At 49.1% G+C, this 24,288-nt stretch overlaps 1 protein-coding gene and 2 long non-coding RNA genes across 4 annotated transcripts; 1 reads left to right on the forward strand and 2 right to left on the reverse strand.

The window, feature by feature from the left end:
* Positions 1-217: 217 nt before the first annotated feature.
* Positions 218-6,390, reverse strand: LOC145516357 (uncharacterized). The gene is made up of 2 exons (XR_014061318.1): positions 3,618-6,390; positions 218-1,859 (listed from the first exon to the last, which is right to left on the reverse strand). It is a non-coding gene; the product is annotated as an uncharacterized LOC145516357 (long non-coding RNA).
* Positions 6,391-10,510: 4,120 nt separating this feature from the next.
* DEFB1 (defensin beta 1) lies at positions 10,511-17,641 on the reverse strand. Its single transcript, XM_081517501.1, has 2 exons — positions 17,506-17,641; positions 10,511-10,740 (listed from the first exon to the last, which is right to left on the reverse strand). Exons 1-2 carry the CDS (start codon positions 17,564-17,566, stop codon positions 10,592-10,594), a joined length of 210 nt encoding a protein of 69 aa, XP_081373627.1. The 5' UTR covers positions 17,567-17,641; the 3' UTR covers positions 10,511-10,591.
* Positions 15,549-20,315, forward strand: LOC145516356 (uncharacterized). 2 transcript variants are annotated; one of them, XR_014061316.1, is made up of 5 exons: positions 15,549-15,674; positions 15,763-15,962; positions 16,502-16,727; positions 16,878-16,968; positions 20,128-20,315. It is a non-coding gene; the product is annotated as an uncharacterized LOC145516356 (long non-coding RNA). The 2 variants fall into 2 exon arrangements; XR_014061317.1 differs by lacking the exon at positions 20,128-20,315 and adding an exon at positions 17,303-17,748 and having other exon boundaries at positions 15,763-15,959.
* Positions 20,316-24,288: the final 3,973 nt, after the last annotated feature.

A 24,288-nucleotide genomic window follows, 5' to 3' on the forward strand; every position in this document is an offset into this window, starting at 1 on the left:
GTGCCTGTGGCCAAGCGTATTTCTTCTTTATTAAAATATCTGTTCATACCTCTGCTCAATTGTTATTTCGTTTGTTTGGGTTTTTTGATATTGAGTTGTATGAGTTGCAAACCAACAATATACACTTTAAACTGCTCCTTCTCTCTGAACCCTCCTCTTAGCATTTAAATATGTTATGGCATCACCCAACCTGAAATTTTAAATGAAACAAAAAAGATAAGCAAACAATTTGGATTCCTTTTATTTCTAATGTTTTCCCTCTCATACCCTCTTTAATCCAGGTTGAGGGTAGAGCTTATTAGCATTTCTCCCCACCTCAAACAATCTTATGTTTTTTTCCCCATTAATTCATAGACATTATTCTTCCAGCAAAGCTCACGTCCGATCAAAATTCAAGTCTTATGAGATGCCATCCGTCTTCATGTTATTTCCATCCTGAGCAGAAGTTGACTCCTTCTGTTGTAAGCCCGATTTTCCCTGGAATCTTATCACTTTTGTCACAGTTTTGGATACCAGAGGGCAGAGGAGATGAAGTTTCATGTGCTGGATATTTATTCGGGAGTGATCTCAAGATAAACATGTTGGGAAAGGATGAGGAGGAAGAAATCCATGCAGTCAAGAAGTCTGGCTTCACCTCAGCCCGACAGCAAACGTTGGTCAAGCACACAGTGACCACTGCGCCTACATGGCCCTTCGTATGTGTCCTTAGTCGGACCAAAATGTCCAGGGCTGGACCTCCATCCCTGTGGTCAGCCCCACGAGGGAGGGTGTCACTTTGAGACAGGTGGCTCTTTGCTGATGAGTCACCCCCTGCGTGTGCTGACTGGTAACGTCCCCCAGAGAGTGTGGGTCCCACAGTCCCCATCACCCTGCAGCTCAGAGACTTGTGAGGACAACGTCCTCCATTATCTGTGGCCAGGGTGGGTAGGTCTCGATGTCAGACCCTTGCAGGCCCAGTCAGGGCAGATGGCAGGAATTCAGCGGCGATGGGGCGGGTAGGGGGAAGCAAAACTGGGAACTGCATGTCCCAGGAGGCGGCTGCCCTGCCAGCCAGCTGTCCTCACTCCAGCAAGCTGGTGATGTCCTGGGGGGGTCCTGGACCAGGCTTCTCTGTGCCCAGAAGCCCCTCCTTCCATGGCTGGCAACAGGGTTAGAGCCCTCACGCCCTCCTGTAGACGTGGATTCCTTTCTCTTCCTGCTCCTAGGCTTTGCCCCAGAACATATTTCCCTGTTAAATCTAGACCTCTGCTGCCCCCTGAGGACTGATATCATGACATTGCAAAGCACTCGGGGAAGCCTGCCCCTTCATCCCCTTTGCTATAGTTTATCACCATCATTAATATAATAAGCACATCTCCCTCCACACATTCATCATTGTTCTCATTGTTATTGTTGTTAATCTTTACATTCCCATTATTTCTATTACTGTCTATGATAGTACATTGTGGTTGTTGATATACAACACTGATGGGACATGCTCTTAGGGTAAGTGTTTCCGGCTTTACCACATGATGTCTTTCTCCTGAGGAACTTTCTTAAATATTCCAAACCAGCCTCCAGGAGCAGAATCAACACTCGATTCTACTAAAGGATAATCAAGGTATGAAACAGGTATGAAACAGATAACTAACAGGGATGCAATGCACAGCATAGGGAATATGGCCAATATTTTATACTTTATATGGAGTATGATCCATTATGGACTCCTGAGAGTCCCTTGAACAGCAAGGAAATCAAACCAGTCAAATTTAAGGGAAATTAACCCTGAATACTCGTTGGAAGGAGTGATGCTGAAGTTGCAACTCCAGTACTCTGGTCATCTGATTCGAACAGCTGACTCCTTAGAAAAGTCGCTGATGCTGGGAAAGATCGAGGACAGAAGGAAAAGAGAGTGTCAGAGGATGGGATGGCTGGACGGCGTCACCAATGCAATGGACCTGAACTTGAGCAAACTTCAGGAGATGGTGAGGGACAGAGAGGCCTGGCGTGCTGCAGTCCATGGGGTCACAAAGAGTCAGACATGACTGGGCGACTGAACAACAACATGATCCATTAAAATATCAAAGTACTAAATTGTACACCTGAAGATGATATCCTGTAAGTCAACTGTACTATTTTTTAAAAAATCAATAAAAAATAAAAGGTTTAAAAACAAACAAAAGAAAAACGCAAAAAATGAATGAACTTTATAAACTGGATTGTGTCGCTTCCCCCAAATTCATATGTTGAATCCCTCACATTGAAAAGACCAGAATTCGACATCCCTAATGCGGGATCTAGTGGTTAAGATTTCACTTTCCAATGCAGAGACAGCAGGTTTGATCCTTGGTCAGGGAATTAAGATCTCACATACTGCAGGGTGTGGGCAAAAATTAAAAATAAATAAATAAAAATTGAGAGACCAGAATGGGGCTATCTATGGAGAAGGGGTAGATAAAACACTGATTAGGTTAAAGTTGTCCCTTGCGGGTGGGTCCCTCATCCCAGCAGACTGGTGCCCTTAGAAGAAAAGCAGGAGACCCCAGAGCCTGAGGAGGGACAGGCCGAGAAGGACGCAGCAGGTGAGTGGTGTCCACACTCTAAGGATGGCGGCCTCAGGAGAAAACAAACCCACCTACACCTTCATCTGGAAACTTCCTGCCTCCAGGACCGAGCCTCTGCCAGCAGTTGGAAACTTTTTCATGCTACGTGCTAAGTCACTTCAGTCATGTCCGACTCTTTTGGACCCCATGGACTGTAGCCTGCCAGGCTCCTCTGTCCATGGGGATTCTCCAGGCAAGAACACTGGAGTGGGTTGCTGTGCCCTTCTCCAGGGGATCTTCCCGACCCAGGGATCAAACCGGGGTGTTCTATGTGACCTGCATTGGCAGGGGGGTTCTTTACCACTAGTGCCTCCTGGGAGGTCCACTTTATTTAGATGGAAACTAGAGCGTGCACCTCTAAATTCAGCCTGGGGGAAGGTGCAGTTTCCCATCAAACCCCACAGGATATATTTTCCATTTCTCTGACCCAGAACAATCTGGTTCTCACTGGCCTCTCCTTCCCAGGAGAACTCGTGTCCCAAGGACACACAGGTAACAGTGACAAAAGAGACTGACCCATGCTTATCATGGTCTTCAACAGTTGGCTTTTCCCACAGTCAAACAGCCAAACAGACTTATTAGCTCCAAAGAGCTGGAGGAAGGTGAGCTCTCTATTACATTCATTGTTGAACAGCCTCCAGGAATACCTGCAACTGTATTTTTCCCCCTTTGACTATGTGTGAAAGAAAGGTCTGTTTCTTGGGTGGGTAATTATGGTAGCACAAGTTTTAAAGTGAAGTGAAAAGTGATCTCAGTCCAGGCTCACAGAGGAGGATTATATTGTCAAGGGCAGAGCAAGGTCACTGAAGGCAAGGGCATGATTTTTACGTTCTTTGCAATTTTGCGTTTCATATAATAAGGTCGCAGGCTTGCTGTATGGAATGACAGTCATCCTCACACCTGGGGTTTCTGCCCTGAAGTCTCCACCCCAGCAAGAATGGGGCCACTTTTTCCCACTAAGAGGAACAGCTCAAAACTGTTACATCAGGCAAAGTGCCCAGGACACTTCCTTTGGGCACGTTTGTGGGGCCTCACCTGGCTCAGGTGAGGTGTCTCCACGTGTGAGGAAGCAGGTGCTCCTGGATCCAGAGAAGAATGACTCACCTCTATGAGGATGAAGCATCAATGCAGGAGGGAGAAGTCTGGGTAGGTCTGTGTTCATGCCTCTGGCTCTCTGGAATCTGCTAGAAAGTCTCTTAGTGACCATGTAGATTTGTAGATAAGTTTCCTCTAAGCAGCAAAGCATGTTTCTGGTCAGGTGTGATGTGTGGACCACAGCAGGGCATGGCTGCGGGTGGGCTAGGTCAGCCCCTGGGCCTGCCCTGAATCTCAGCGCTCCGAGGCCTCCCCTCCCACATCGGGTGAAAGCATCTGGACACTAGGTTCATATCACAGTGTGGTTTGGAAATTAAACCAGAAAAAGTGAGGGGTGAAAATCCTTTGTAAAGTCCTTCTATAGGATTTAAAAAAAAAAAAAGACTCAAATAACAGAACTGGGCTGCTGCAGGCCCCTAGATCCAGTTTAACAGGCTTTTCAACTTGCTCTAGAGACTGCAGACAGCACGGTCCAGAAAATGGACAGAAATGTCTGTCAACCTCTTGTTTTAAGAGTCTGCAGGTGGCTGTGAACAAGGCCTCACACAGAACCAGCCTGCAGGCTCACTGAAGAGGTCAGTGCTAAGTGTCCCCTGGGCCAGTGTAGACAGCCGGTGGCACACAACCCAGCAGGGAGGAGCCTGGAATTGGGAGGGGAAATCACACACACACACACACACACACACACACCCCTGCACACACACAGACATCTGTGCATGTATTCCCACAGTCATACACACACCTGTGCACACATGCACACACACAAACACACCTGAAGCACACAGATATCTGTGCCTGTACACCCACATGCGAGCACACACACACACACCTACCTGCACACACACACATGCACACCCCCTGAACTTACATTTTTCTGTTGACTAGTAGCAGTGCTGAGGCATCTCTCATGGGAATCTGTTTCCACCCAGCTGGATTAGGGTCAGTTAGTCCACTTCCTGGGCCACCGCTCAATCCAGGGAGCTTTCAGGACTGAACCTTTAGATTCAGTTGAGTTTGCCTGTCTCAGTTGTGTAGGCAAGGGGGGTCCTTCCCAGGGCCTGTGTTTAGGTGGGGGGGGTCTCCTCTCTGGCCAGGCCCGTGTCCCTTCTCCCCTGTTGATCATCCTCTGGGTCCTGGTGACCCCAGAGTTACTGATCACCAAGAAGAGAGCACACGTCTCCGTGAGGTAGCGCAGGAGACCCTTGGGGTGACGCGAGGTCTGGAGGGTATGACGAAAAGAAGGGGGTGCCAGCCAAGACACCCGCTCTCCTGTCCCAGCCCATCCGGAGAGACTTTCAGGAGTCCTAGGACCCTCTCCCACCTGGCTTTCTGGGTTGCTGTGGATGTGCCTTTGTTCCGGGAGGGGGGAAGAACAGGACATAGTTTATTCAGCTAGTTTATTTGGCAGTTTAATTTATAAAAGTTAAGTATTAGTCACTTGTCACAGGAGCTTCTGTCTGTGCTCTTCCCAGAGCCCAGGAATATTTGGGGCACTGGGTTTCCTCCAGGGAAAATGACTCACCTCCAGCCAGGGCAGGACTCAGCTTCCCGCCCACATCAACTGCTGGGACGCAGCTCTCAGAAAATCACGGGCTCCAATTGCCTAAGGCTGCGAACCTCAGGCCTTGTTGCTTCTCCTACAGCGTCTCACCACTTCTCCCTGTGACCGGCTGCCAAGGGCCAGCGGGAGAGGGGGCTTCCCACACCCCACTCAGGATACCGCATTGCTGGTGGTCTGCCTAATCTCTGAACTTGGCTCCGTCCAGAGAGCCAGGCGGTCCCGCCCGGAGCAGCCCCAGCCCTCGGCCCTTGTTCCAGGGGACCGGTCCCCGCGGGGCCACCACGAGGGGAGGCTCAGATCTCCTCTTGTTCAACAGAAACGCGCCCCACGACCACAGCCCCCGGAGGCTGGAGCAGAACAGAGCCGGCGAGGCCTCCCTGAGGGCGGAACCACGGTCCAGACAAGTCTGTGGCCTTCAGACCTGACCTCTGGGAACCCATGAAGTCCCTCAGTCGTCTGAAATATGTTTCCTCGAGGTCCTGAACTACAAGAGGCGAGGAAGAGGTTTTAGCAAGTTGGAAAAGGGAAACTCGAACACTCAGAGCGCTGGCTTTGAGCCACTGAGAAGGTTCTGGACCGGAAGGTGAGGCGGCCCTGGAGCCCGCCTTGCCGTGTGAGCCACGAGGCGGCGCCAGAGAAGGGACCGGCTGGGTCCACGTTCCGGCCGTCGGGCGGGACCGGACTCCTCTTGAAAGCGAGTCTGCAAAGAGCCTGGACAGACGGACTGTTAACGGGGAGACGCAGGTGCTCACTGACACGGCGGAGTGAGCGCCAGGCGGAACTTGAGACCTGTGGCTCCTCCTTTGAAAAGCGCGAGAGGCGGGCGCTGTACACGGAGGGCCGGACGGGGTGCGCGCGGAGCCGCGGGGACGGTGGACGGACGCCCCGGGCGCGGGGCCGACACACCCCGCGCTTCCCGGCAGCGCTCAGCTCCCGCTCCTTTTCTTGGTCCAGTGGAGCCGGGCTGTTCACTGGGAAGAGCAGAGAGCAGGAGAGGACTCGGAGACTCACACCCAAACCCACAGGGACTGCTTGTTCCGGGGAGCAGGCTCCGCGAGCAGACCTGCGCTCCGCTCCTGTGAGACGGGCGCGCCCGGACCTGCTCCCGGACGGACCTGGGGGGGAGCCTGGGGCTCGGGGCGTCCTCCTCACACGACGGCGCCTGAGGGACACGGCTGGCGGGGGGGGGGGTCGTCCTCCTCACACGACGGCTCCTGAGGGACAGGGCTGGGGGGAGCGCGTCCTCACATGACGGCGCCTGAGGGACAGGGCTGGGGGGCGGAGGTGACCCTGCGGCTGAAGGGGCTTGTAAAGTCCTCCGTGGCTGCTTCCTTTGTTATGGCGAATGCCCGTCATGATGTTACTTAAAGACCTAAGAAGAACTTTTGTAGCATGACTAAAACTCATGACTTTTTCTCTCCTTCCTCCTCGCTTCGCCTTTCTTTCCTTTTCTTCTCTTTTTAAACTCTCACATCTGACAAGTGTCAAATACACACAAACTTATGATGAATCATCATATTCGTATTTCCTCGCTTCTTGGTATTTCTCAACATTTTGCAAATCTTTTTTCAGCTCTGTACTTTTCATTTCTTTATTTCTCTCTCTTCCTTTTCTTTCTTTTTTTGACTAAAATGGGAAGTGTCTACTTTTTAATTTTTATTTATGTATTCATTTAATTTTTAATTGGACTACAGTGGCTTTACAATGTTGTGTTAGTCTCTACTGAACAGCAAAGTGAATCAGCTGCCAGAATACATGTATCCCCTCTTCCTAGAATTTCCTTCCTACTGAGGTCACCACAGAGCATTTTCCCTTTCGTTTTCTTTTTGCTAGAGTTTTGAAGCCAATCCAGGGTACGCTGTCATTTCACTGCTCAGTCCTTCAGTGAGCTTCTTTAGCTGATGAGGCCCTTTCTCTTCCAGCATAACTGCCACATTGCTGCCACCCTAATCAAGTAAATAAGAAGCCTCTGATATTACCCAGTCCATATTCAAGCTTATCTGGCCCTCTCAAAAATGTTTTCTTGAAACTGATCTCTTTGATACAGAATCCAAACAAGGCCCACCCATTGGTTGTTTTGCCTCTTTTCTCTCTTTATAATCCTAATCTTTCTCCTCAAGCCATTGTTTTTGTAAAAAAAAAAATAGTTTGTTTTTCTTGTACAGCATTCTGACTTATTGCTTCCTTGAGCGGTTGTTTTACTTGTTTCTCTAGCTTTTGCATTTCCTGTAAATTGTTAGTTAGATGTAGAAACTCCATTAGTTTCAGGTTCAACTGCTGGTGAGCCCTGAGGGAACTCAAGAAGGAAACAAGAAATACCCACTATCCAGCAGCCATCAGACTGCAGCCACCCCCAGTGGTGCAGCTTGAGGAAACTCAAGACGAGAAAACACAGGATCCTGGCCCCAGAGAGCTGAGGAATGATTTCAGTGAGCCCAAACTCTTGCATCTTCCCATACATAGAAAAGCGCTAAATTCCCTAACTGGGGATATCTATTTTTATTAACAGTAACCTTTTGTTCTGACTACGTGTTGTTGTTACTGCAAAAACTCCTATATATCCTGGCATATATGCTGGGTTCCCCATTTCCTCTTCCAGTTTTATCTGAGAGGCTCTCTCCCTAAAAATACCCACTGAATAAACATAATTCTCAACTTTTAGGTTGTGCATTTTTTTCAGTGGACATGCTTTTGGCCAGAATATTTCTTGGGTGGTGTTGTGCACTTCTCTGAATCACAGTAGGCGGTCCATGAACCTCTGGTCCTGTCACTTACAGTGAGGACAAGGTTGATTATTGAGTTTAGTTGGTGTCGACCTTAATTTTCTATCATCAAATTCCCTGCCAGGCTTTCCAACAGATGTTTTAAACCCATCCATTGACATTGTTTTAGTTCTGTGATTTCATTCAGGGGTGCAAAATGGTGATTTTCCAATTCTATTATCCATTCTTCATTTATTAGCTGAAATTTTCTATAAATATTTCCCTCATATAATGGTTGTTTACCCTAAAATACAGTTTCTACAAGAAGGGCAGAATAAATGCTTGATCTTTTCTCCTATATACCAATTTCCAGAGTGATAAGTTGGAACCTTAACAAACACCAAGTATAAATAATATTGTTTTTTAAGTATCAGTACAACCTCATGGGTTTTTCTATATTTGGTGTTTAAGATATAATTTACAGTTATACTTTTGTGTATTTAATGTGTTTATATATTTTATATATTTAATCAGTTGTAGTCACAATTCTCTGCCAGGGTGGAAAATGCTCCATCCTAGCCTAGGGAGTCCCCCTCAGATTGGGGCCAGTGTTCTCTGGACATTCACCAGCCTTTAGTAGTTCTCTACTATCTAGCACAATGAGATACCCCAGACTCATCTTGTTCATCTCATGCTCCGTACTTGGAACCTGCTGTTTCTATAAGACATCCTGGTTCTTTCTAGTGGGAAAGGTAATGACCCATGGCCTGTGTGGTAGGGGTGCTCATTGCTACTTCATTGTCTCTGCATTTGTAGGGGTGGGGCTGAGAAATGTACACTTGTTAAGAGGGAAGAAAAGTCAAGATTTTATACTAATACATCCAATTCAAATTTAAGACTATAGGATTTTAATATAACCTTATAATTTTATATGAATATTCTCTTACATCAAAAATCTTGTTTCTGATGATTTTTTTCATCCTCCCCCCAACCTGACTTTCATCTTGAGAAGCTTCAGATGGACACGTACAGGCAAGATTAGTACAGCACGTACCCGTGCACCCTCCCTCTGGATCCACCAGTTGTAATCGCTTTGCAAGTTTAATTTGCTTTGAGCGATTACAGAGGAAGTTGCCAGTTTTGTGACATTTCAGCCAATCCTAAATACTTCAGATTGTACCTCCTAGGAACAGGCCATTCTTCGGCAAAATGTCAGTGCAGGAAATAACACAGATGCAAATCTCGTAGATACTGCTCTGTGGAGGGGCACTGGTCAGATGACTTTGGCTTTTCCATTAGACAACAATCATGTCTTGCATCTGGAGAAGGAAATGGCAACCCACTCTAGTACTCTTGCCTGGAAAATTCCATGGACGGAGGAGCCTGGTAGGCTACAGTCCATGGGGTCGTGAAGAGTTGGACACGACTGAATGACTTTGCTTTTACTTTTTACTTTCTTGCATTGGAGAAGGAAATGGCAACCCACTCCAGTGTTCTTGCCTGGAGAATCCCAGGGACAGGGGAGCCTGGTGGGCTGCCGTCTCTAGGGTCGCACAGAGTCGGACATGACTGAAGTGACTTAGCAGCAGCATATCTTGCATCTTCAAAATATATGTTCTATACTCTGCATATATACATGTATTTTGTGAAAACGAAATTCTTCAAAAGTTCTTATAACCGGAAGCCACTGCCTTTCACTGTTTTTCGCGTTCAGCTCTGCTCCTTCTCTGAATGACATGCTTACCCCTCTTATTTTCACTTATCAACTTTAAACACCGTCTGTTGTCTCATAAACCATGAGGACTTAGTTGATACTACCTACTCCCCTAACCACTGGACCACCACGTTTTTATACTGCTTGATTTTTATGTGTGCTTGTGATTGATCGAAGTGGAATGTGGACTTGCTCTTGCCAGGTGAAGGAAAGGACAGAAGCGTTTGTATCATCAGGAGTTGTAAGAAATTTATTGGAAAAAAGGGACGGCAACCCTCTCTCCCATCAGTGGGTGTCTACAGCCCTAGTGGTGCAGAATGACAAAAGGCAGGGGCAGTGGTCCTGGAGAATGCTTCTGTAAGTGATGCGTAAGTAGATCATGTTACTGTGCTGGAGTTAGAAAGGGTCCTCTAGGAACCAGCTATTAGGCCTCCTTACTCGGGCTAGTTTTATGGTCCTAATGAAAGTTCTCAAATGCTAAGGTTAACCAACCCACAACCCACTGTCCCGGCCCAGGGAGGCACAGGGGCAGCAGTTCTGGGCTCAGCAGATGGACAGGCTGCTAAGATCACTGGGTCTGGGATGATTTTCTGCTACGAAGGCGGGAGGCCTGAGGCTGTGTCATTTATCACGTGCTCTCGAGGGTCTCACCTGGACCCCCTGCATCGCTCACCTGTAGATCTGGTGAGAAATCAGAGTGGAGGTGGCACGGCTCAGCCTCGTCAGCATCCCCCAGTCCTGTGCTGGATGGGCTTTGCCGTCTGGCCTGTCTGCCCTTTCAAACTTCAGACTTTCTTAACCTCTTCCAAAAGGAGACACAAGACTCATTCTGGTCTCAAGGACGTACGCTTCACAAAATCCTTCTTTTATTAAAACAACGGTTACAAATACTTCACATGGCTCCTGAGTCCCCTCTGCCATTGCTCCCAGCTCAGAGTCAACGGATGCAGCACTTGGCTTTGCCCCTGTAGCAGGTGCCTTCAATCCTGTTGTAGAGTGGGCAGGGGGAGAGGTTGCAGGTCCCCCCTTTCCTGGCACATATGTAGCTGTCAGACCGCTGGCCGAGAGCTGTAAGATGGCCGGCACCTATGAGAAAGGAAAAGCAAGCATGTCAGACGCCTGGCTTGTGGCCATGCTCGGGGAAATCAGGACAGGCAGCCCTTTGCAAAGCACGTCACAGGGGTTTCCCTTGCAAGAGCTTCACACCAAAATGACCTGTGAAGCTGCTCGTGAAACACGGTATCTGAAGAGCCCCCTCAATGCTGGTGGGTTATAGTGTCTCCACCCTTAGCGAGCCCTCATTTTTTGGCATTATCTTTGAAGATTCAGTACATGATAGGGCCAAAAAGGAATAGCAACATATCTCATCAGAGTGCTTGGGTTACGTTCCTTATTCTAGAATGAGTCTGTGTGATTTTTAGCAAAGCACTCAAACATTCTGAACCCCAGTTCTCAAATTTAAAATTAAGGAGACTAGATTATGTGATCTCATTCATTTTCAAGATTCTGAGGCTGGTCATCTTTCCTTTGGTGGGGAAATAGCACTTTTATGGTTACTTTTTTTTAATTTAAACTTTTTATTTTATATTGGAGTATAGCTGATTAACAATGTTGTGATAATTTCAGGTGGACAGCAAAGGGACACACCCATACATATACATGTATCCATTCTCCCCCAAATGCTCCTCCCATCCAGGCTGGCATGTAACATTGGGCCGAGTTCCACGTGCTATACAATAGGTCCTTGTTGGTTATCCATTTTATATATAGCAGTGTGTACATGTCCATCCCATTATGGCTGCATTTAATTCTCCAAGAAATGTGTCACTTTTTCCTAACTAACTGACAGAGGGATTGAGATTAAATGTTCTCATTATCTAATCAGTCAGTGGTTATATTATGTTAAAAGATGCAGAAAAATATTGGGAAAAATTCAACACTGATTCATGATTAAAAAAAAAAAGAACTCCTACCAAATAAGGAACTGGAGGAAACTTCCTTAATCTGATAAAGAGTACTTACAGAAGCCCACAGCACACTGTACACTTAGTGGTCAAGCATTGAAAACATTCCATGAAACTGGCAATCAGATGAGCATAACTGCTATTATCATTATCATTCCACATTGTACTTGAGGTACTAGCCAGGGGGATAAGATAAGAAAGAAAGAAACAAAAGGTACAAGGGTTGGAAAGGAATAAATAAAACCCTCTCTATTTGCAGATATTATGATTATATGTAGGCAGTCTAAAAGGAATTAACAGGAAAGCTTAGCAAATTTGCTGTCCATGAGATCAATATACAAAAAGAAAAAAATGAATTTTACTTCTGCAATCAACAGGAAAAAATAAAAAATAAAAACATCTTATAGAAGAGCATAAAACATGCCTGGTTACAAATCTAAAAAATAATGTGCAATATCTCTATCTGTAAAGAATACAGTATTTTGTTTTTGTAATTTAAAGAGGCCCTAAATAAGTAGAAATGCTATGCTTAAGCATTGGAGGATTAATTATTTTTAAAATGTTAATTTTCCCCCAATTAAGCTACAGTGCTAGCCGAAAACCATGAAAATCCCAGGAGATTCTTTCAGTGAAACTTGATGAGCTGATTCTAAAATTTTTGTGGAAATTCAAAGGACCAAGAATAGGTAAGCAATCTTAGAAAAGAAGGCAGGAGAACTTGCTTTACTGGATTTTGAGACTAATTATAGAGCCACTGTAATTAGACCAGGTGGTGAGGATACAAACATACAAATGGAACAGGGCAGCCAAATATACAAATAGAATAGCAGAAGATGCCCAAAGAGATCCATGGAGATATTGAAAGTTGAACAACGTGGCTCAGCATAACAGTGGAGGAAAATGGTCTCCTCAGTGCTTGGTTCTGGGACAATTAAATATTCATAATGGAAAAAATAAACCCTTTACCCTTAGTCACACCATACGTGCACATTAAAAATCACTGCCAGATGATTATAAACCTAGATGTAAAAGGAAAATCAATAAGCCCTCAGAAGACAACACTGAACACTCCTCATGCCTTTGGCTAGAAAAAGATTTCTTAAGGCATCAAAGTACTAACCCTAAAGGAAAAAATATGACACGCTTAACCACCTTAAAATCATGTGGAAAACTCAGCGAGTGAAAAACTAAGGTGAGGGAAGATATTTGTCATGCTTACAACTGACACGGGGCTGCTATGTAGAATATATAAAAAACTACTCAGGATTACAGGGCCTCTCCTCCGACCAGCCTCCACACCCAGGAGACCAGTCACTTAAAGGAGCCATGTCTGGGGCATCCCTGGTGGTCCAGTGGTTAAGAATCTGCCTTGCAATGCAAGAGACATGGGTTTGATCCCCAGCCCAGGAAGATGCCACATGCCTCAGAGCAACTGAGCCCCATGTGCCACAACTACTGAGCCTGTGCTCTAGAGCGTGGGATCCGCAACTACTGAAGCCCATGTTCCGGAAAGCCCCACGCTCATCTGCAACAAGACAAGCCACTGCAATGAGAAGCCTGCACATGCAACAAAGAGCAGCCCCCGCTTGCATAACTAGAGAAGGTCCTCACATCAACGAAGACCCAGCACAGCCAAAATGAATAAATAAATCCTCACAAAGAAGAAGAAGCCATGTTTGATTCTGTGACTCTCTGGTTTGAAATCCTCTGGGGCCCACCTGAACACAGACGGGGTCTCCTGCTGCCTCAGGCCTGATTGACCTGCGCTCCCCTACATCCCTGGCTCCTCTCCTGACCCCTCACCCCGGTCCCAGCACGCTTTGTGCCTTGACAGCCCTGCAGTGTTGGAGCTGATGGCCTGGGTTTGAGTCCCTGCTCTGTTACCAATCATGTGACTTTGGCCAAGTTATTAAGCCACAGAATGGGGGTAATGATTCTTCCTCCCCGTAGGGGGGCTGGGAGGACTAGAGCAAGAGGGAGAGCTCTGGTTTGTTTTTTTTTTTTATTTATCTGCACGTCTGGGCTTTCAAGGGGATTCCCTGGTTGCTCAGATAGTAAAGAGTCTGCCTGCAATGCGGGAGACCGGGATTCGATCCCTGGGTGGGGGAAGATCCCCTGCAGAAGGAAATGGCAACCCACTCCAGTATTCTGGCCTGGAGAATCCTATGGATGGAGGAGCCTGGCAGGCTACAGGCTACAGGGGTCGCAAAGAATCGGACATGACTGAGTGGCTTGCTTAGCAACAAAACCGTGCAACAGAGGCACGAGACATGCCTCAAGACAGTAAAACAGTGGTGGCATGAGACCCACATCTGCCCAGTGAGCTCATTAAGTTAATGACCCCTAGGACATGCTCTCTGCACACATGATAAACAATAATTTGTGGACCTAGCTTGACCATGAAGGGACAAGAAAACTCCCCTGCTCAACCTGGAGGAGGAGCAATGTTGGAAGCATGATGTCCACCTAAGAAAGTCAAAGAAGTTCTTCTCCCCCTCCCCACTTTTCCACTTTTTATAGCCAGTAGTTCTCAGGGTGAAGAACCCTGTTGTCTGCCCACTTTTAAACCTCACAAATGTCCTATTCTAATAAATCACTTCTATCACTTTGCCTCTCACTGAATTCTTTTCTGGGCTGATATATAAAGAACTTTGGTACCAGAGCTCTTCAGAAACAACCCTGGCCAAAAATGACTCCAAACAGTTTCACTTTCACTGGTTTAGTTAAGTTGGGGCTGAAAATCCAGATTCCCACCGCAGCCAGGCAGATAACACAGCTCTGTGAAATGGGCTGAGGTGAGGCAGTAGGGACTGGTGGGGTCTGTGGTGTCCTGAGGAGTGCATCCTGTGTGGAGGCAAAGCCACTCTTTAGCTGCAGCTCACTGTTGCCGTGCAAGAATCTGCCACATCTGTTGTGTCTTTAAGAGAAGATAACATGTACACACTGCTGTATTTGAGGTGAATAACCAAAAGGGCTTCTCTGGTGGCTCAGCACGTAAAGGATCTGCCTGCAATACAGGAGACACAGGAAACTTGGGTTCAACCCCTGGGTCAGGAAGATCTCCTGGAGGAGGGCATGGCAACCCACTCCAGTATTCTTGCCTGGAGAATCCCATGGACAGAGGAGCCTGGTGAGCTACACTCCATGGAGTCACAGAGATAGACTTTGACTGAAGCCACTGAGAACACAACCAAAAAGACCTACCGAATAGCACAGGGAACTCTGCTCAATATTATGTAACAACCTAAACTGGAAAAGATTTTGAAAAAGAGTAGATACATATCTATGTACAACTGAATTATGTTGCTGTACACTTGAACATAACACATTTTTAATCAAGTATACTCCAAAATAAAATTAAAAGTTAAATAAAATTTTTAAACTTTTTTAAGAAAAGAAGATAAAAATCTGATTTTTTTGTGTGACATATCCTAACTTTTAATTGGAAGAGAGTTAAAAGAAATATTATTTTTAAAATTCCATGAACTCAAAAATGACTTTCATCATTCCGTCACTTTTCAGCTTCCTCAACAAAGCCTTCCTGGTTCCTCGAGACCCCGTCAGCTCTCATTGCCACGTGTTCCCCTGGTATTGTGTCCTTAACAGCATTTCGCAGCACAATTGTCATTAGCTAAGGAGTTATGTAATCGGTTTTCTTGTCGTGCTCTGCTTCTCAAATATGCAGTCGTAGATTCCGGGACTGTTCCCCGACGCGTCCCCTGATCCCAGGGCAATGCCTGCCTGCAGCAGATCTTAGCTGGATACTCCTTGAACAGTGAGGACACAGCCTCAGCCTTCCTCCGCACCTCTGCTGGGCTCCCGTCCAGCTTCTGCAGGGACCTGGGTGCCCTTGCCATTGTGACATCATTCCATGTTCACACAGAGACCATCGGTGTAAGCTAATAGTGGGCGACACAGCCCTTTTTCTCTGACCGGGATGAAAATTGCTAAAGACAACACCAAGTCTTAGGATCTCCTGCGGTGACCACAGGGCGCTGGTTCCCCCGGGCCTCATGGGCCTGTGAGACGACCCGGTCTGAGGGCTCTTCCTGAAAAGTAGTAAACTGGCCCTGTGGGGGTTCGGGGTGGCTGAGTGGTGCCCCCTCCCTCCCTGCACTAGCCCCAGGCCTCTGTCTGCTGGCAGGGTGGGTATTGCAGGGGCAGCTGCAGCAGCCGCAACAACCAGCACACAGCAATGAGGACGCAGCCACAAGGAGGGGGAACACCCGAGTTGGCGCCTGAGCGCGGGGCACCTCGACCCTGGGGACACCGATGTGTTCTGACACAGAAAACACCTGGGCTCTTCCTCCCCTCCAGACATTTCGACATCCCCCAGAAAACGTGGTATTGAGCTTGCCCTTCCCTGCAGCCCCTTTTCCAGGTGTGAGCATCTCAAGGCTCAGAGGGGTGCCGTGGCCCAGGCCCCCCTAGCTCCCTCCCAGAGGTGGGGAGGGCCCCGCTCCATCCCTTCTAGAAGAGGAGTTGGGCTCGGCGACCAGTCCTGAGGGTCCCCATCCTGAGACCCTCTTTACTGCTGCTCCTGTGCAGACAGGGCTTGCCTGTCATCCAAGGGCAGTATCTAAGCCAGTCCAGTTTACACTGGGCGCTCCATCATGTAAGCTGCCATTTCTGTAAGGAGTGATTAGTAAGTTCAGTCACTCCTGCGTGTCCCTGGGAACACCCTTTTTCGAGGCTTGTAATCCTACTTAGATGTCACAGACTGAAAACAACTCTTCATGTTAATATAGTGGCTTCAAACATTTTGAGTGTGCCTGAGCTGTGATAAGAGACTTTGCAGGGCTGCTCATGAACACACGTGCTGTGAGATGAGTATGATCACAGAGCAGGACACTGACTGCATGGATTTCTCTGCCTCTCTTAAGGGTCCCGACTGGAAACGTTGAAACTCTGCATTGGAATACTTCTGAACCCAGCTGTCCAAAGGGAACGCTGAGGAACCCCTGGAATAAATGAGGCACAACGGCACAACGACGTGCTGGCCTGGAGGAAAGCACAGCGGGGCTTGCAGAGAATTCCAGAGCTTTAACGCTCTTAGCCTCTGCCGCAGCCCATTCACTCTGCCAACGAGGAAACTAAAAGCCAGAAGAGGTGACTTGCTGGAGATGACCTGGGAGTGAGCGGCGGGGCTGGGATAAACTGTGTTCTTGATTCTTCTGGCAGGCAGGGGCTCGCCTTCTCTTACACCAGGGGCATTGCTGCTCTGACCCTGACGAACTGGCATCCCCTGGCCTGACACAGAGCTCCCTTGCGGTGCCCTGGGCAATGGGCCACCCCACAGGATGTGAGCGGATTTCTCAAGGGAGGTGGATCCCTGAGTGCCTGCAGGCGGGTGAGTCAAAGACTCCGGCTGAACTGGTCTTGTGGGCAGGGTGGGTGGCACCTGCTTGCAGCAGAACACCTGGGAGGACCCACCCCGGGACCTGGTGAGAGACGGGGTGCACCTCTGGGCTGGCTGGGACGCTGCACCTCTCGGGGGTAAGGGGGCATCTTGCAGATGGAGTAGGGGTCCCCTTCACAGAGGATACTATCTGAATGCCCAAGACAGAGAAAGGGCTGGAGGTGTGGGGGCTGCCTGGCACCTGACATCCTCGCCAAGGGCAAAGGGAAGGGAGCCCTGAGGGAGAGATAAGAGAGAGATGGGAGTCCAGCCCTCCTGCCCTCAGGCTTCCTGGGAGAACCAGCCCGGGGAGGGTCCAGGCAGGTGAGTCGACTCCTCGCACTCAGGATGGCCTAGACCCCTCAGTCGGACAGCCCCGTGCCATCTGCCCCCGACAGGCCGCTCAGCCCCAGCCTCGGGTCGCACAAGCGGCCAACCTCAGACGTGGCCCCGAGTTCCATCCCCGGGCGCTGCAGGGTCTCGGCTCACCTGGGCCCAGCTGGGACAGGAGCAGGCCGAGGGCCAGCAGCAGCAGGCGGAGCACCCTCATGGTGGCGGCGGGCGGCTGGAGGCCCGGGGAGAGAGGCTCAGGGGAGGCCAGGCTCCAGAGGCTCCAGAGGCGGCAGGGTCACCGCCTTTATAGGGCTGGAGGATTGCACAACCGCACACACCGACGTGAAGGGCGGCGTCCAACGCCAGGGAGAGATTCTAATAAATAATCCTTCACGTCAAGCCTTGCGTCGTCGGGGAGTCACGTGGATGAGCGCTTCTCTTCGGCTGCAGCTGGATCCGGCGCTCGGCCTGCAGGCCTGGAGGCAGCTCCTCCCGCCTGCTCTGCTCTGGGTCCCCGTGGAGCCGCTCAGATGGAGGTGCTGGGGCAGGAGTGCTCGCTGGAACCCCTCCTGCCAGAGGCTGGGGAGCCGGAGTGGTGGCCCCGGGGGCACTGAGCCAGGTGGCCGCCTGGCGGCTGGCAGCCCGTATCAGGCCTTTAGCTGAGCTGCGCTGTCCTCACGGTGCCCCAGACTTCACCCTCCTCCCTCACAAAAGCCGGGCTGCTGCCTTTCCTCCAACCTCTAGGGATGGAGTTTCCTTCAGGCCCAAGGTTGACTAACACTGGTCTTTCTAGTTTCTGGTTGGTGTTGCTTTTTTTAAATCAAAATATCTCTCAAATCTTTTATAATCTATGAGCTTCTTCTGTCATTTAAACTTTTTTTTTTTTGGGTCAAGACAAATTTTTAGAGCAATTTTAAGAGCACAGCAAAATTTAGAGGAAGGAACAGAGAGTTGGTCGTATTCAAACATTTACCCTTTCACTCACTGATTCAAGTGTGTATGTTTAGTTCCCATTATGTGCCAGGTGATCTTTAGGGTCTTGGGGTGCAGTGAGGAACAAGATTTATGTTGGTCTCCTGCAAAAGTCTAGCTGAGGAGATGGAAGAGCAGTCAGGCCGTTGCCCCGGCACGGGATGGGTGCTCTGATTGGCAGCAAGTGAGGTCCTTGGAACAAGGCCGGTTTCTGAGGGAGTGTGTGTGAGTTTGAGTTCTTGGTGTCATTTGAAAGGTTTTGGCTTTCTCCTTAGGCAACAGGCAGATCTTGGAAGATATGAATCAGGAGAAATACACAAGCCAGTTGCCATTTGAGAAACCATCTCAGGGAAGCATGGGGGAGAAAGGCAAGACTGGACTCCGGAGGACAAAGGAGGAGCTGGTGGAGCAATGAGGGTCTTAACTAAGGTCGTGAAGGGGGGAAGAAAGGAGACATGGACTCAAGGGATGTTAAGAAGGAAAAGTCCCCCAGACACGGAAGGAGACAGACTGAGCTAGATTCCTGGCTCCGTCTAGGTAAAAGGTGATGTCCCGGACCAAGGTACCATAACCAGGAGGAGGAGGCGATTCGGGGAAATGGTGGTGCGTTGCATAAACATTTCCATGGAAGGAGTGTCTCCGTTTGGGTTTCCCGAGATGCAGAATGTGAGCCCAGAATATGCCTGAAGGTGGAGAGCTGGGAGAGTAAAGAGGGGAGAGGCCACTTGACGAGAAGGAAGCAGACAGAGATATGAGCCTCGAGCCCGCTGTTCCCCTTCCTCGTCAGCCTTAGGTGTTCCAGGCTCCCGGGGAGGGAGGGGGGAGGCCCAGCCCTCCCGTCTCCCGCCTGCTTTCTCTGTGGAGCCGGCCGGGACAACCTCTTGGCTGGAGGTTGTCTGTGAAGCCTCTTGGCTCCGTCTGTGAACCAGGGAGATTCAGACAGAGCCCATCAGGTCGGGACGGCTGGCGTCTGTGGCATTTACACAGATCAGGGGAGGGATTGGCAGTGAACCTGACGTGTGGGGAGCTCCTGAGAGTAAGAACAGCCACTTTCACTGACGGCTCACGGGCACCAGGCCAGCCCTCGTGCCCTCCGTGAATACTGAGCGTGGAGCGCTCTGCATCAGAGATGTACTCGATTGCATCTCAATGATATTTATGACATAACCACCATGTGCTGAGCGCCACAGGAGTGAAGAAGGCGCCCTGCTTTTGGGGAGCTGGCAGCTTCTGTGGGGGAGCCTCACTCTTGTTCCCCAGCCACCTCCTCTGAGAAGCCCTCCCTGACCTCCCCTCATCCTAAAAGTGGCTGGTACTTCTGGGCTGCCCTTTTTACAGCCTCCTTCCTGTCAAGTCCTTTGCATGCTGGCTGCTTCCCCTGACATCAGTGAGGTCTGAGGGAGGGGCCGCATGGAGACCCCCATCATCTCCCCTTCCAGGAGGGTCTGGTGTCTGGTATAGATGACCAGTTACTGGAGGAAATGAGTGAAATGAGTGCTGCCATGGACTGAACGGTGTCCCCCAGATTTCCCATGTTGAAGCCCTGTGTTTGGAGATGGGGCCTTGAAGGAGGTAATTAAGACTGAAGGAAGTCACAAGGCCCCATCTCTGTAGGACAGGTAGTCTTAAAAGCAGAGGAAGAGATTCAGTGCTCTCTTTGCCACATGAGCACACGACGAGAAGGCCGCCTCCAGAACCACGAGACAGGAGCTTCTGCCCTTCAAGCTCCCAGCCTGTGTGTTTTCTTACAGCAGCCGTCCTGACTAATAAATGTGTCTGCACCTCGGTTAACTCTCCGTCTCCTAGGACCCCAGAACTTCCTGGACTCCACTCCTGAGAGCTCCCCAACCTCTTGGCACCCTGACAATGGCCCCTCTCTAAATGCCACAGCCCACGTTTCTGGAAGGATTTCAATCTGAAATGGAACCGGAAGATATAAGATGGAAAATCTCATGCATGTGCCCTCAGAAAAATAAAACTTCAGGACTAAGAAACAGTTTCTGTAAATGCCTGGTTTACAGAAAAGTGATAATATTACAGTTATTACAGTTTTCTTAAATGAAAGGGGCTTGATCAGAGGCTGCCTCATATCAGCCTTGCAAAGTTTGCTTATGGCTCCAAAGGTGAGAAAAAGAAATGACCTGGGTTAGGCTGATCTGAGCTTTGTTTGCCTGCCTGGGCTGGTTTTGTCAGCTCAGGGAACTTTCAGGGCTGGTCTCTGTACTTTTTTTAATTGATTTTTATTTTAATAGACTAACTGTACTCTCCCTTCTTTACATTTCCTGTCCATAAACACAGCCTACCCCACACCTTTTACTGACCTGCTTATAACTCTACAGTTTGTGTGCCCTGATGCAATTAGTGCTGTTCCTGAATAAACTCATCTTTTCAACAATTTTGAGCTTGTCTCTGTTTACCTCTTCATGTGGCTCCACGGTAGCTATTTCCATTCCCTTCGGCTGTGTCTTTAAATAGACTCAAGGCCTTGTTTATAGTTTTGGACCATGTCAGGAAGGCCTGCATCCCTCACTGCTTTCCGGGGGACGACGATCATTAACACTCTGTCTGAAAAAGCACCGGTCAGGTTCTTTTCAGGGAGAAACTTCAGATTTAAGCACATTTGTGTGGGGTAAAAGAAATAGAAAATCTATGTGTGTGCACATCCACATATGTAAACGCAGGGGAAAGCCCGAAGACTAAAAGAAAGTCACCAAGTGGAAGCAGTACTTGTTTCTGAGAAAGGGCAGGGGGCTGGAGGGACAGGCCGGGGAGCAATCCTCCCTGTGTTCGCTCACGCGGCAGGTCTGCAGCCTGATTGTTCGGTTAACAGAGCTCACGTGGTGTTCGGGGGCAGCACGTGCCCCGGAATTCCCCGCACTTGCCCCTGCTCTCTCCCTGGTGCCTAACTTTGGCTGCAGCCGGCTGGGTCCCGTCCTTGCTGGCTGGTCTCTAGGGCACGTCCGCCTCGCTGGCCGCGTGGCCGGCCGCTTCCCGGAGGCAGGAGTTGTTTGCGTCAGGTGTTGATCACACCCTTGGAGCGTGAGACCTGGGGCAGAGGTGCAGGAGGGGGCGGGGGTGCTGGGAGCGCCCGCTTTGGGGCCCCACTGGCTGAGGACCAAGCCAGACTCCATGGGGCTTAGCTGGTTTTGAGGACCCTTCCAAGAGGCGGTCCTGGCTGTGGACGCCGGAGCTGCGTCCTCGGTGCCAGGAGGGCAGGGCCTGACCGAACCCCTTCCCGGCCCGGGTGCGATGCAGGGATGCCCATCCCTGTGCCCGCAGCAGCATGCGGAACCACCAGGGCCCAGAGGGGAGCCGGGTCAGCCCCAGTCAGATAGACTGAATCATGCTTCAGAGCACTTTGAAGAAACACAAGATTGGTTGTGATTCTTTTTTATTTTTAATGCATTTTAAAAATTGCAGTATAGCTGATTTACAACGTTAATTACAGCTATACAGCAAAGTGATTCAGTTATACACATTCTTCTTTTACTATTCTTTTCCTTTATGGTTTATCATAGGATATTGACTATAGCACTCTGGTAGTAATTCTACAATCAAGAAAAATCTCTAATAAAGAACCTCCTGTCTCTTCTCCACTCAGCCCTTCTTCCCCTACCTAGAAGGGCGAACATCCAGAAATGGATGTCAGTGGATGCTCTTAACTTCCACCCCATCTTTCCAATCATCCTCCTGGATGCTCTGCAATGCCTCTGACTTCTTTTCCAGAATTGAGTGTCAGACAGTGTCCCTTTCTGGATACAAACACAGTAAGGGTATCGTTTAAGTCATAACCCATGGGCTCCCCTCAGGCTGCGGTAGCCAAGCTCTGACATTTGGACTGAGGGCGTAGATACCACCTTTGCATAGCGACACCCAGAACAGCCTCTCACCACTAGGGTAGCCCCCTGACACCTGAGCCGGAGGGACTCTGGCGTTGATGGAGAGTTCCTGCATCCCACGGCAATGGAGTTGGAGTGGGAGGGTCTCACTGACCACGTTTGGTCTGCCTGGTACTAAAGTCTGGCCTCTCTGATCTGACTGGAGAGAGCTGAGCCGTCCACAGAGCTCTACAGTCTTCCTACCCTCCAAGATGAGCACTCAGGGTCCACAAGGTCCTCGATTCAAGGAGACTTGCTTTTGCTTCACAACAGTGAACGACAGCTGCCTGTTGCCGAACACCTGCAGGGTGAGTCTTAGTGTTACGGTTGTTGAGAACAAAGGCAATCGGAAGCACCTCAGGAACTTCAGGGGAGGATTCGCTCATCCAGTCTACTCTGGGTGTGGAACAAAAGAGCTTCCGGACCCCAAAGGAAGTAGAACCAGTTTTATGTGTGCAAGTATCGATTCCCCCTGGAAACCCCCCCAAAACTAAACACCTCCCGATGTAACCAGCTCTGCCCACAGGTAACGGATGCACTGACTTTCCAGAACTGAGAACAACTAATGATGTCAGAAGTTTGGAGCTGGCAAAGTCACCAGGATCTGGGAAAGCATGAGGTGCAGCTGGGAGGAGGCAGATGGTGTGGTGGGAGGCCTCCCGGATGAAGAGGAGGAGCCTCCTGAATCAGGACTCAGGCACCGCTGGGTGCGGATGATCTCAGGTGTCTCAGGCCACCTGCCACCCTCACATTCCCATCTAGCAAAAGAAGGGGGTGAATTCTGTGGGGTTTTTTAGGGGACCAGTTTCCAAACGAGGCAGCCCATCAGAATCACCAGGGACACCTTCACAAAATAGCACCTTCTTGAAAATTGCCAGCAGTGAAACTCTAGAATCTATCTTTTATTTTTGGGCTATCTTTTATTTTGAAGGATCGTAATTCCCTGACCAGGGGTTGAACCCTTGCCTCGGCAGTGAAAGCACCGAGTCCTAACCACTGGACTGCCAAGGAATTCCCTGGAATCTATCTTTTCAACACGAAAAAGACTCAGGCAATGCCGTGTGCTCTGTGCACAGAAGGAAGAGCTTCCCGCAGGCCTCGTGGCCTCGAGAGTTCCTGCCGGGCTGGCAGGGTGAAGGCAGCATTTGCTCTAAAGCTGCGGACTCACAGGGCCTCCGGTTTGGCTACTGGACAGGTGAGGGCCCTGTGCGGGTGTCAGGATGGGAGGCAGGTCATCCTGGCCCCCACAAAGCCCCCCACCCCCACCCAGATCCACCTGCAGACTTCATCATCCAACTTCCTTGCAAAGTGCTCAGAACTAAAGCAAATTTTATTTTTTAACAGTATTGACAGTGAATGTGTCAGAAAGGTAATGGAGCAGCTGTCTTAGCAGGAGAAAAGGGGGTGCACTGCCTCCCAGCACCCCATCCTCACACACTTGCCTCCCCATTTATCAAGCCCATGGAAGGCCAGGGTGGGTGCTAAACCTGGGTACTGGCTCCTCCGTAAATCATTACATGCCCACAGTCAGTTCCCTGGCTCCGAGCCAGACTTTTTTTTTTCTGCTTATTTAATAAATATCACAATATCTACAATAACATCTGTGCCAGACGTTATGCCTCAGAATAAGGAACCCCTTTCTGGTCCTAACAGCCCTCATATTATGTGTTGCTCATTCGTAGACAGAGATGGAAAAACTACCAAATTCTTGTTATTTGAACACATATTTCCAAATTCCTTGTGCACCACCTGCTTGTTATCCAGGAACCTGGCTTTCTCATCACGGGAAACTGCTTGTATTTTCTCCAGACAGATGCTGCTGGGTGCTTACCACCATTCTAGAAAACCAAGTGGCCTCTTCAACAGGAGCCCTACAGAGTCCTCACCAGGTCCCTTCCTAGGCCTTGGCTTCTTGCTTATTAAGAATGAGTTTATAAAATAGAAAACAAATTTATGGTTATCAAAGAGGAAGGAGGGAAGAATAAATTAAGACTTTGAAATTACCATATACAAACTACTATATATAATAGGTAACCAACAAGGAGTTACTGTATAGTACAAGGAACTACACTTAATATTATATAATAAC

The sequence above is a fragment of the Giraffa tippelskirchi genome, chromosome 8 (assembly GCF_054371585.1).
Source record: "Giraffa tippelskirchi isolate mGirTip1 chromosome 8, T2T-mGirTip1v1.2.pri, whole genome shotgun sequence".
Taxonomy (NCBI): Eukaryota; Metazoa; Chordata; class Mammalia; order Artiodactyla; family Giraffidae; genus Giraffa; species Giraffa tippelskirchi.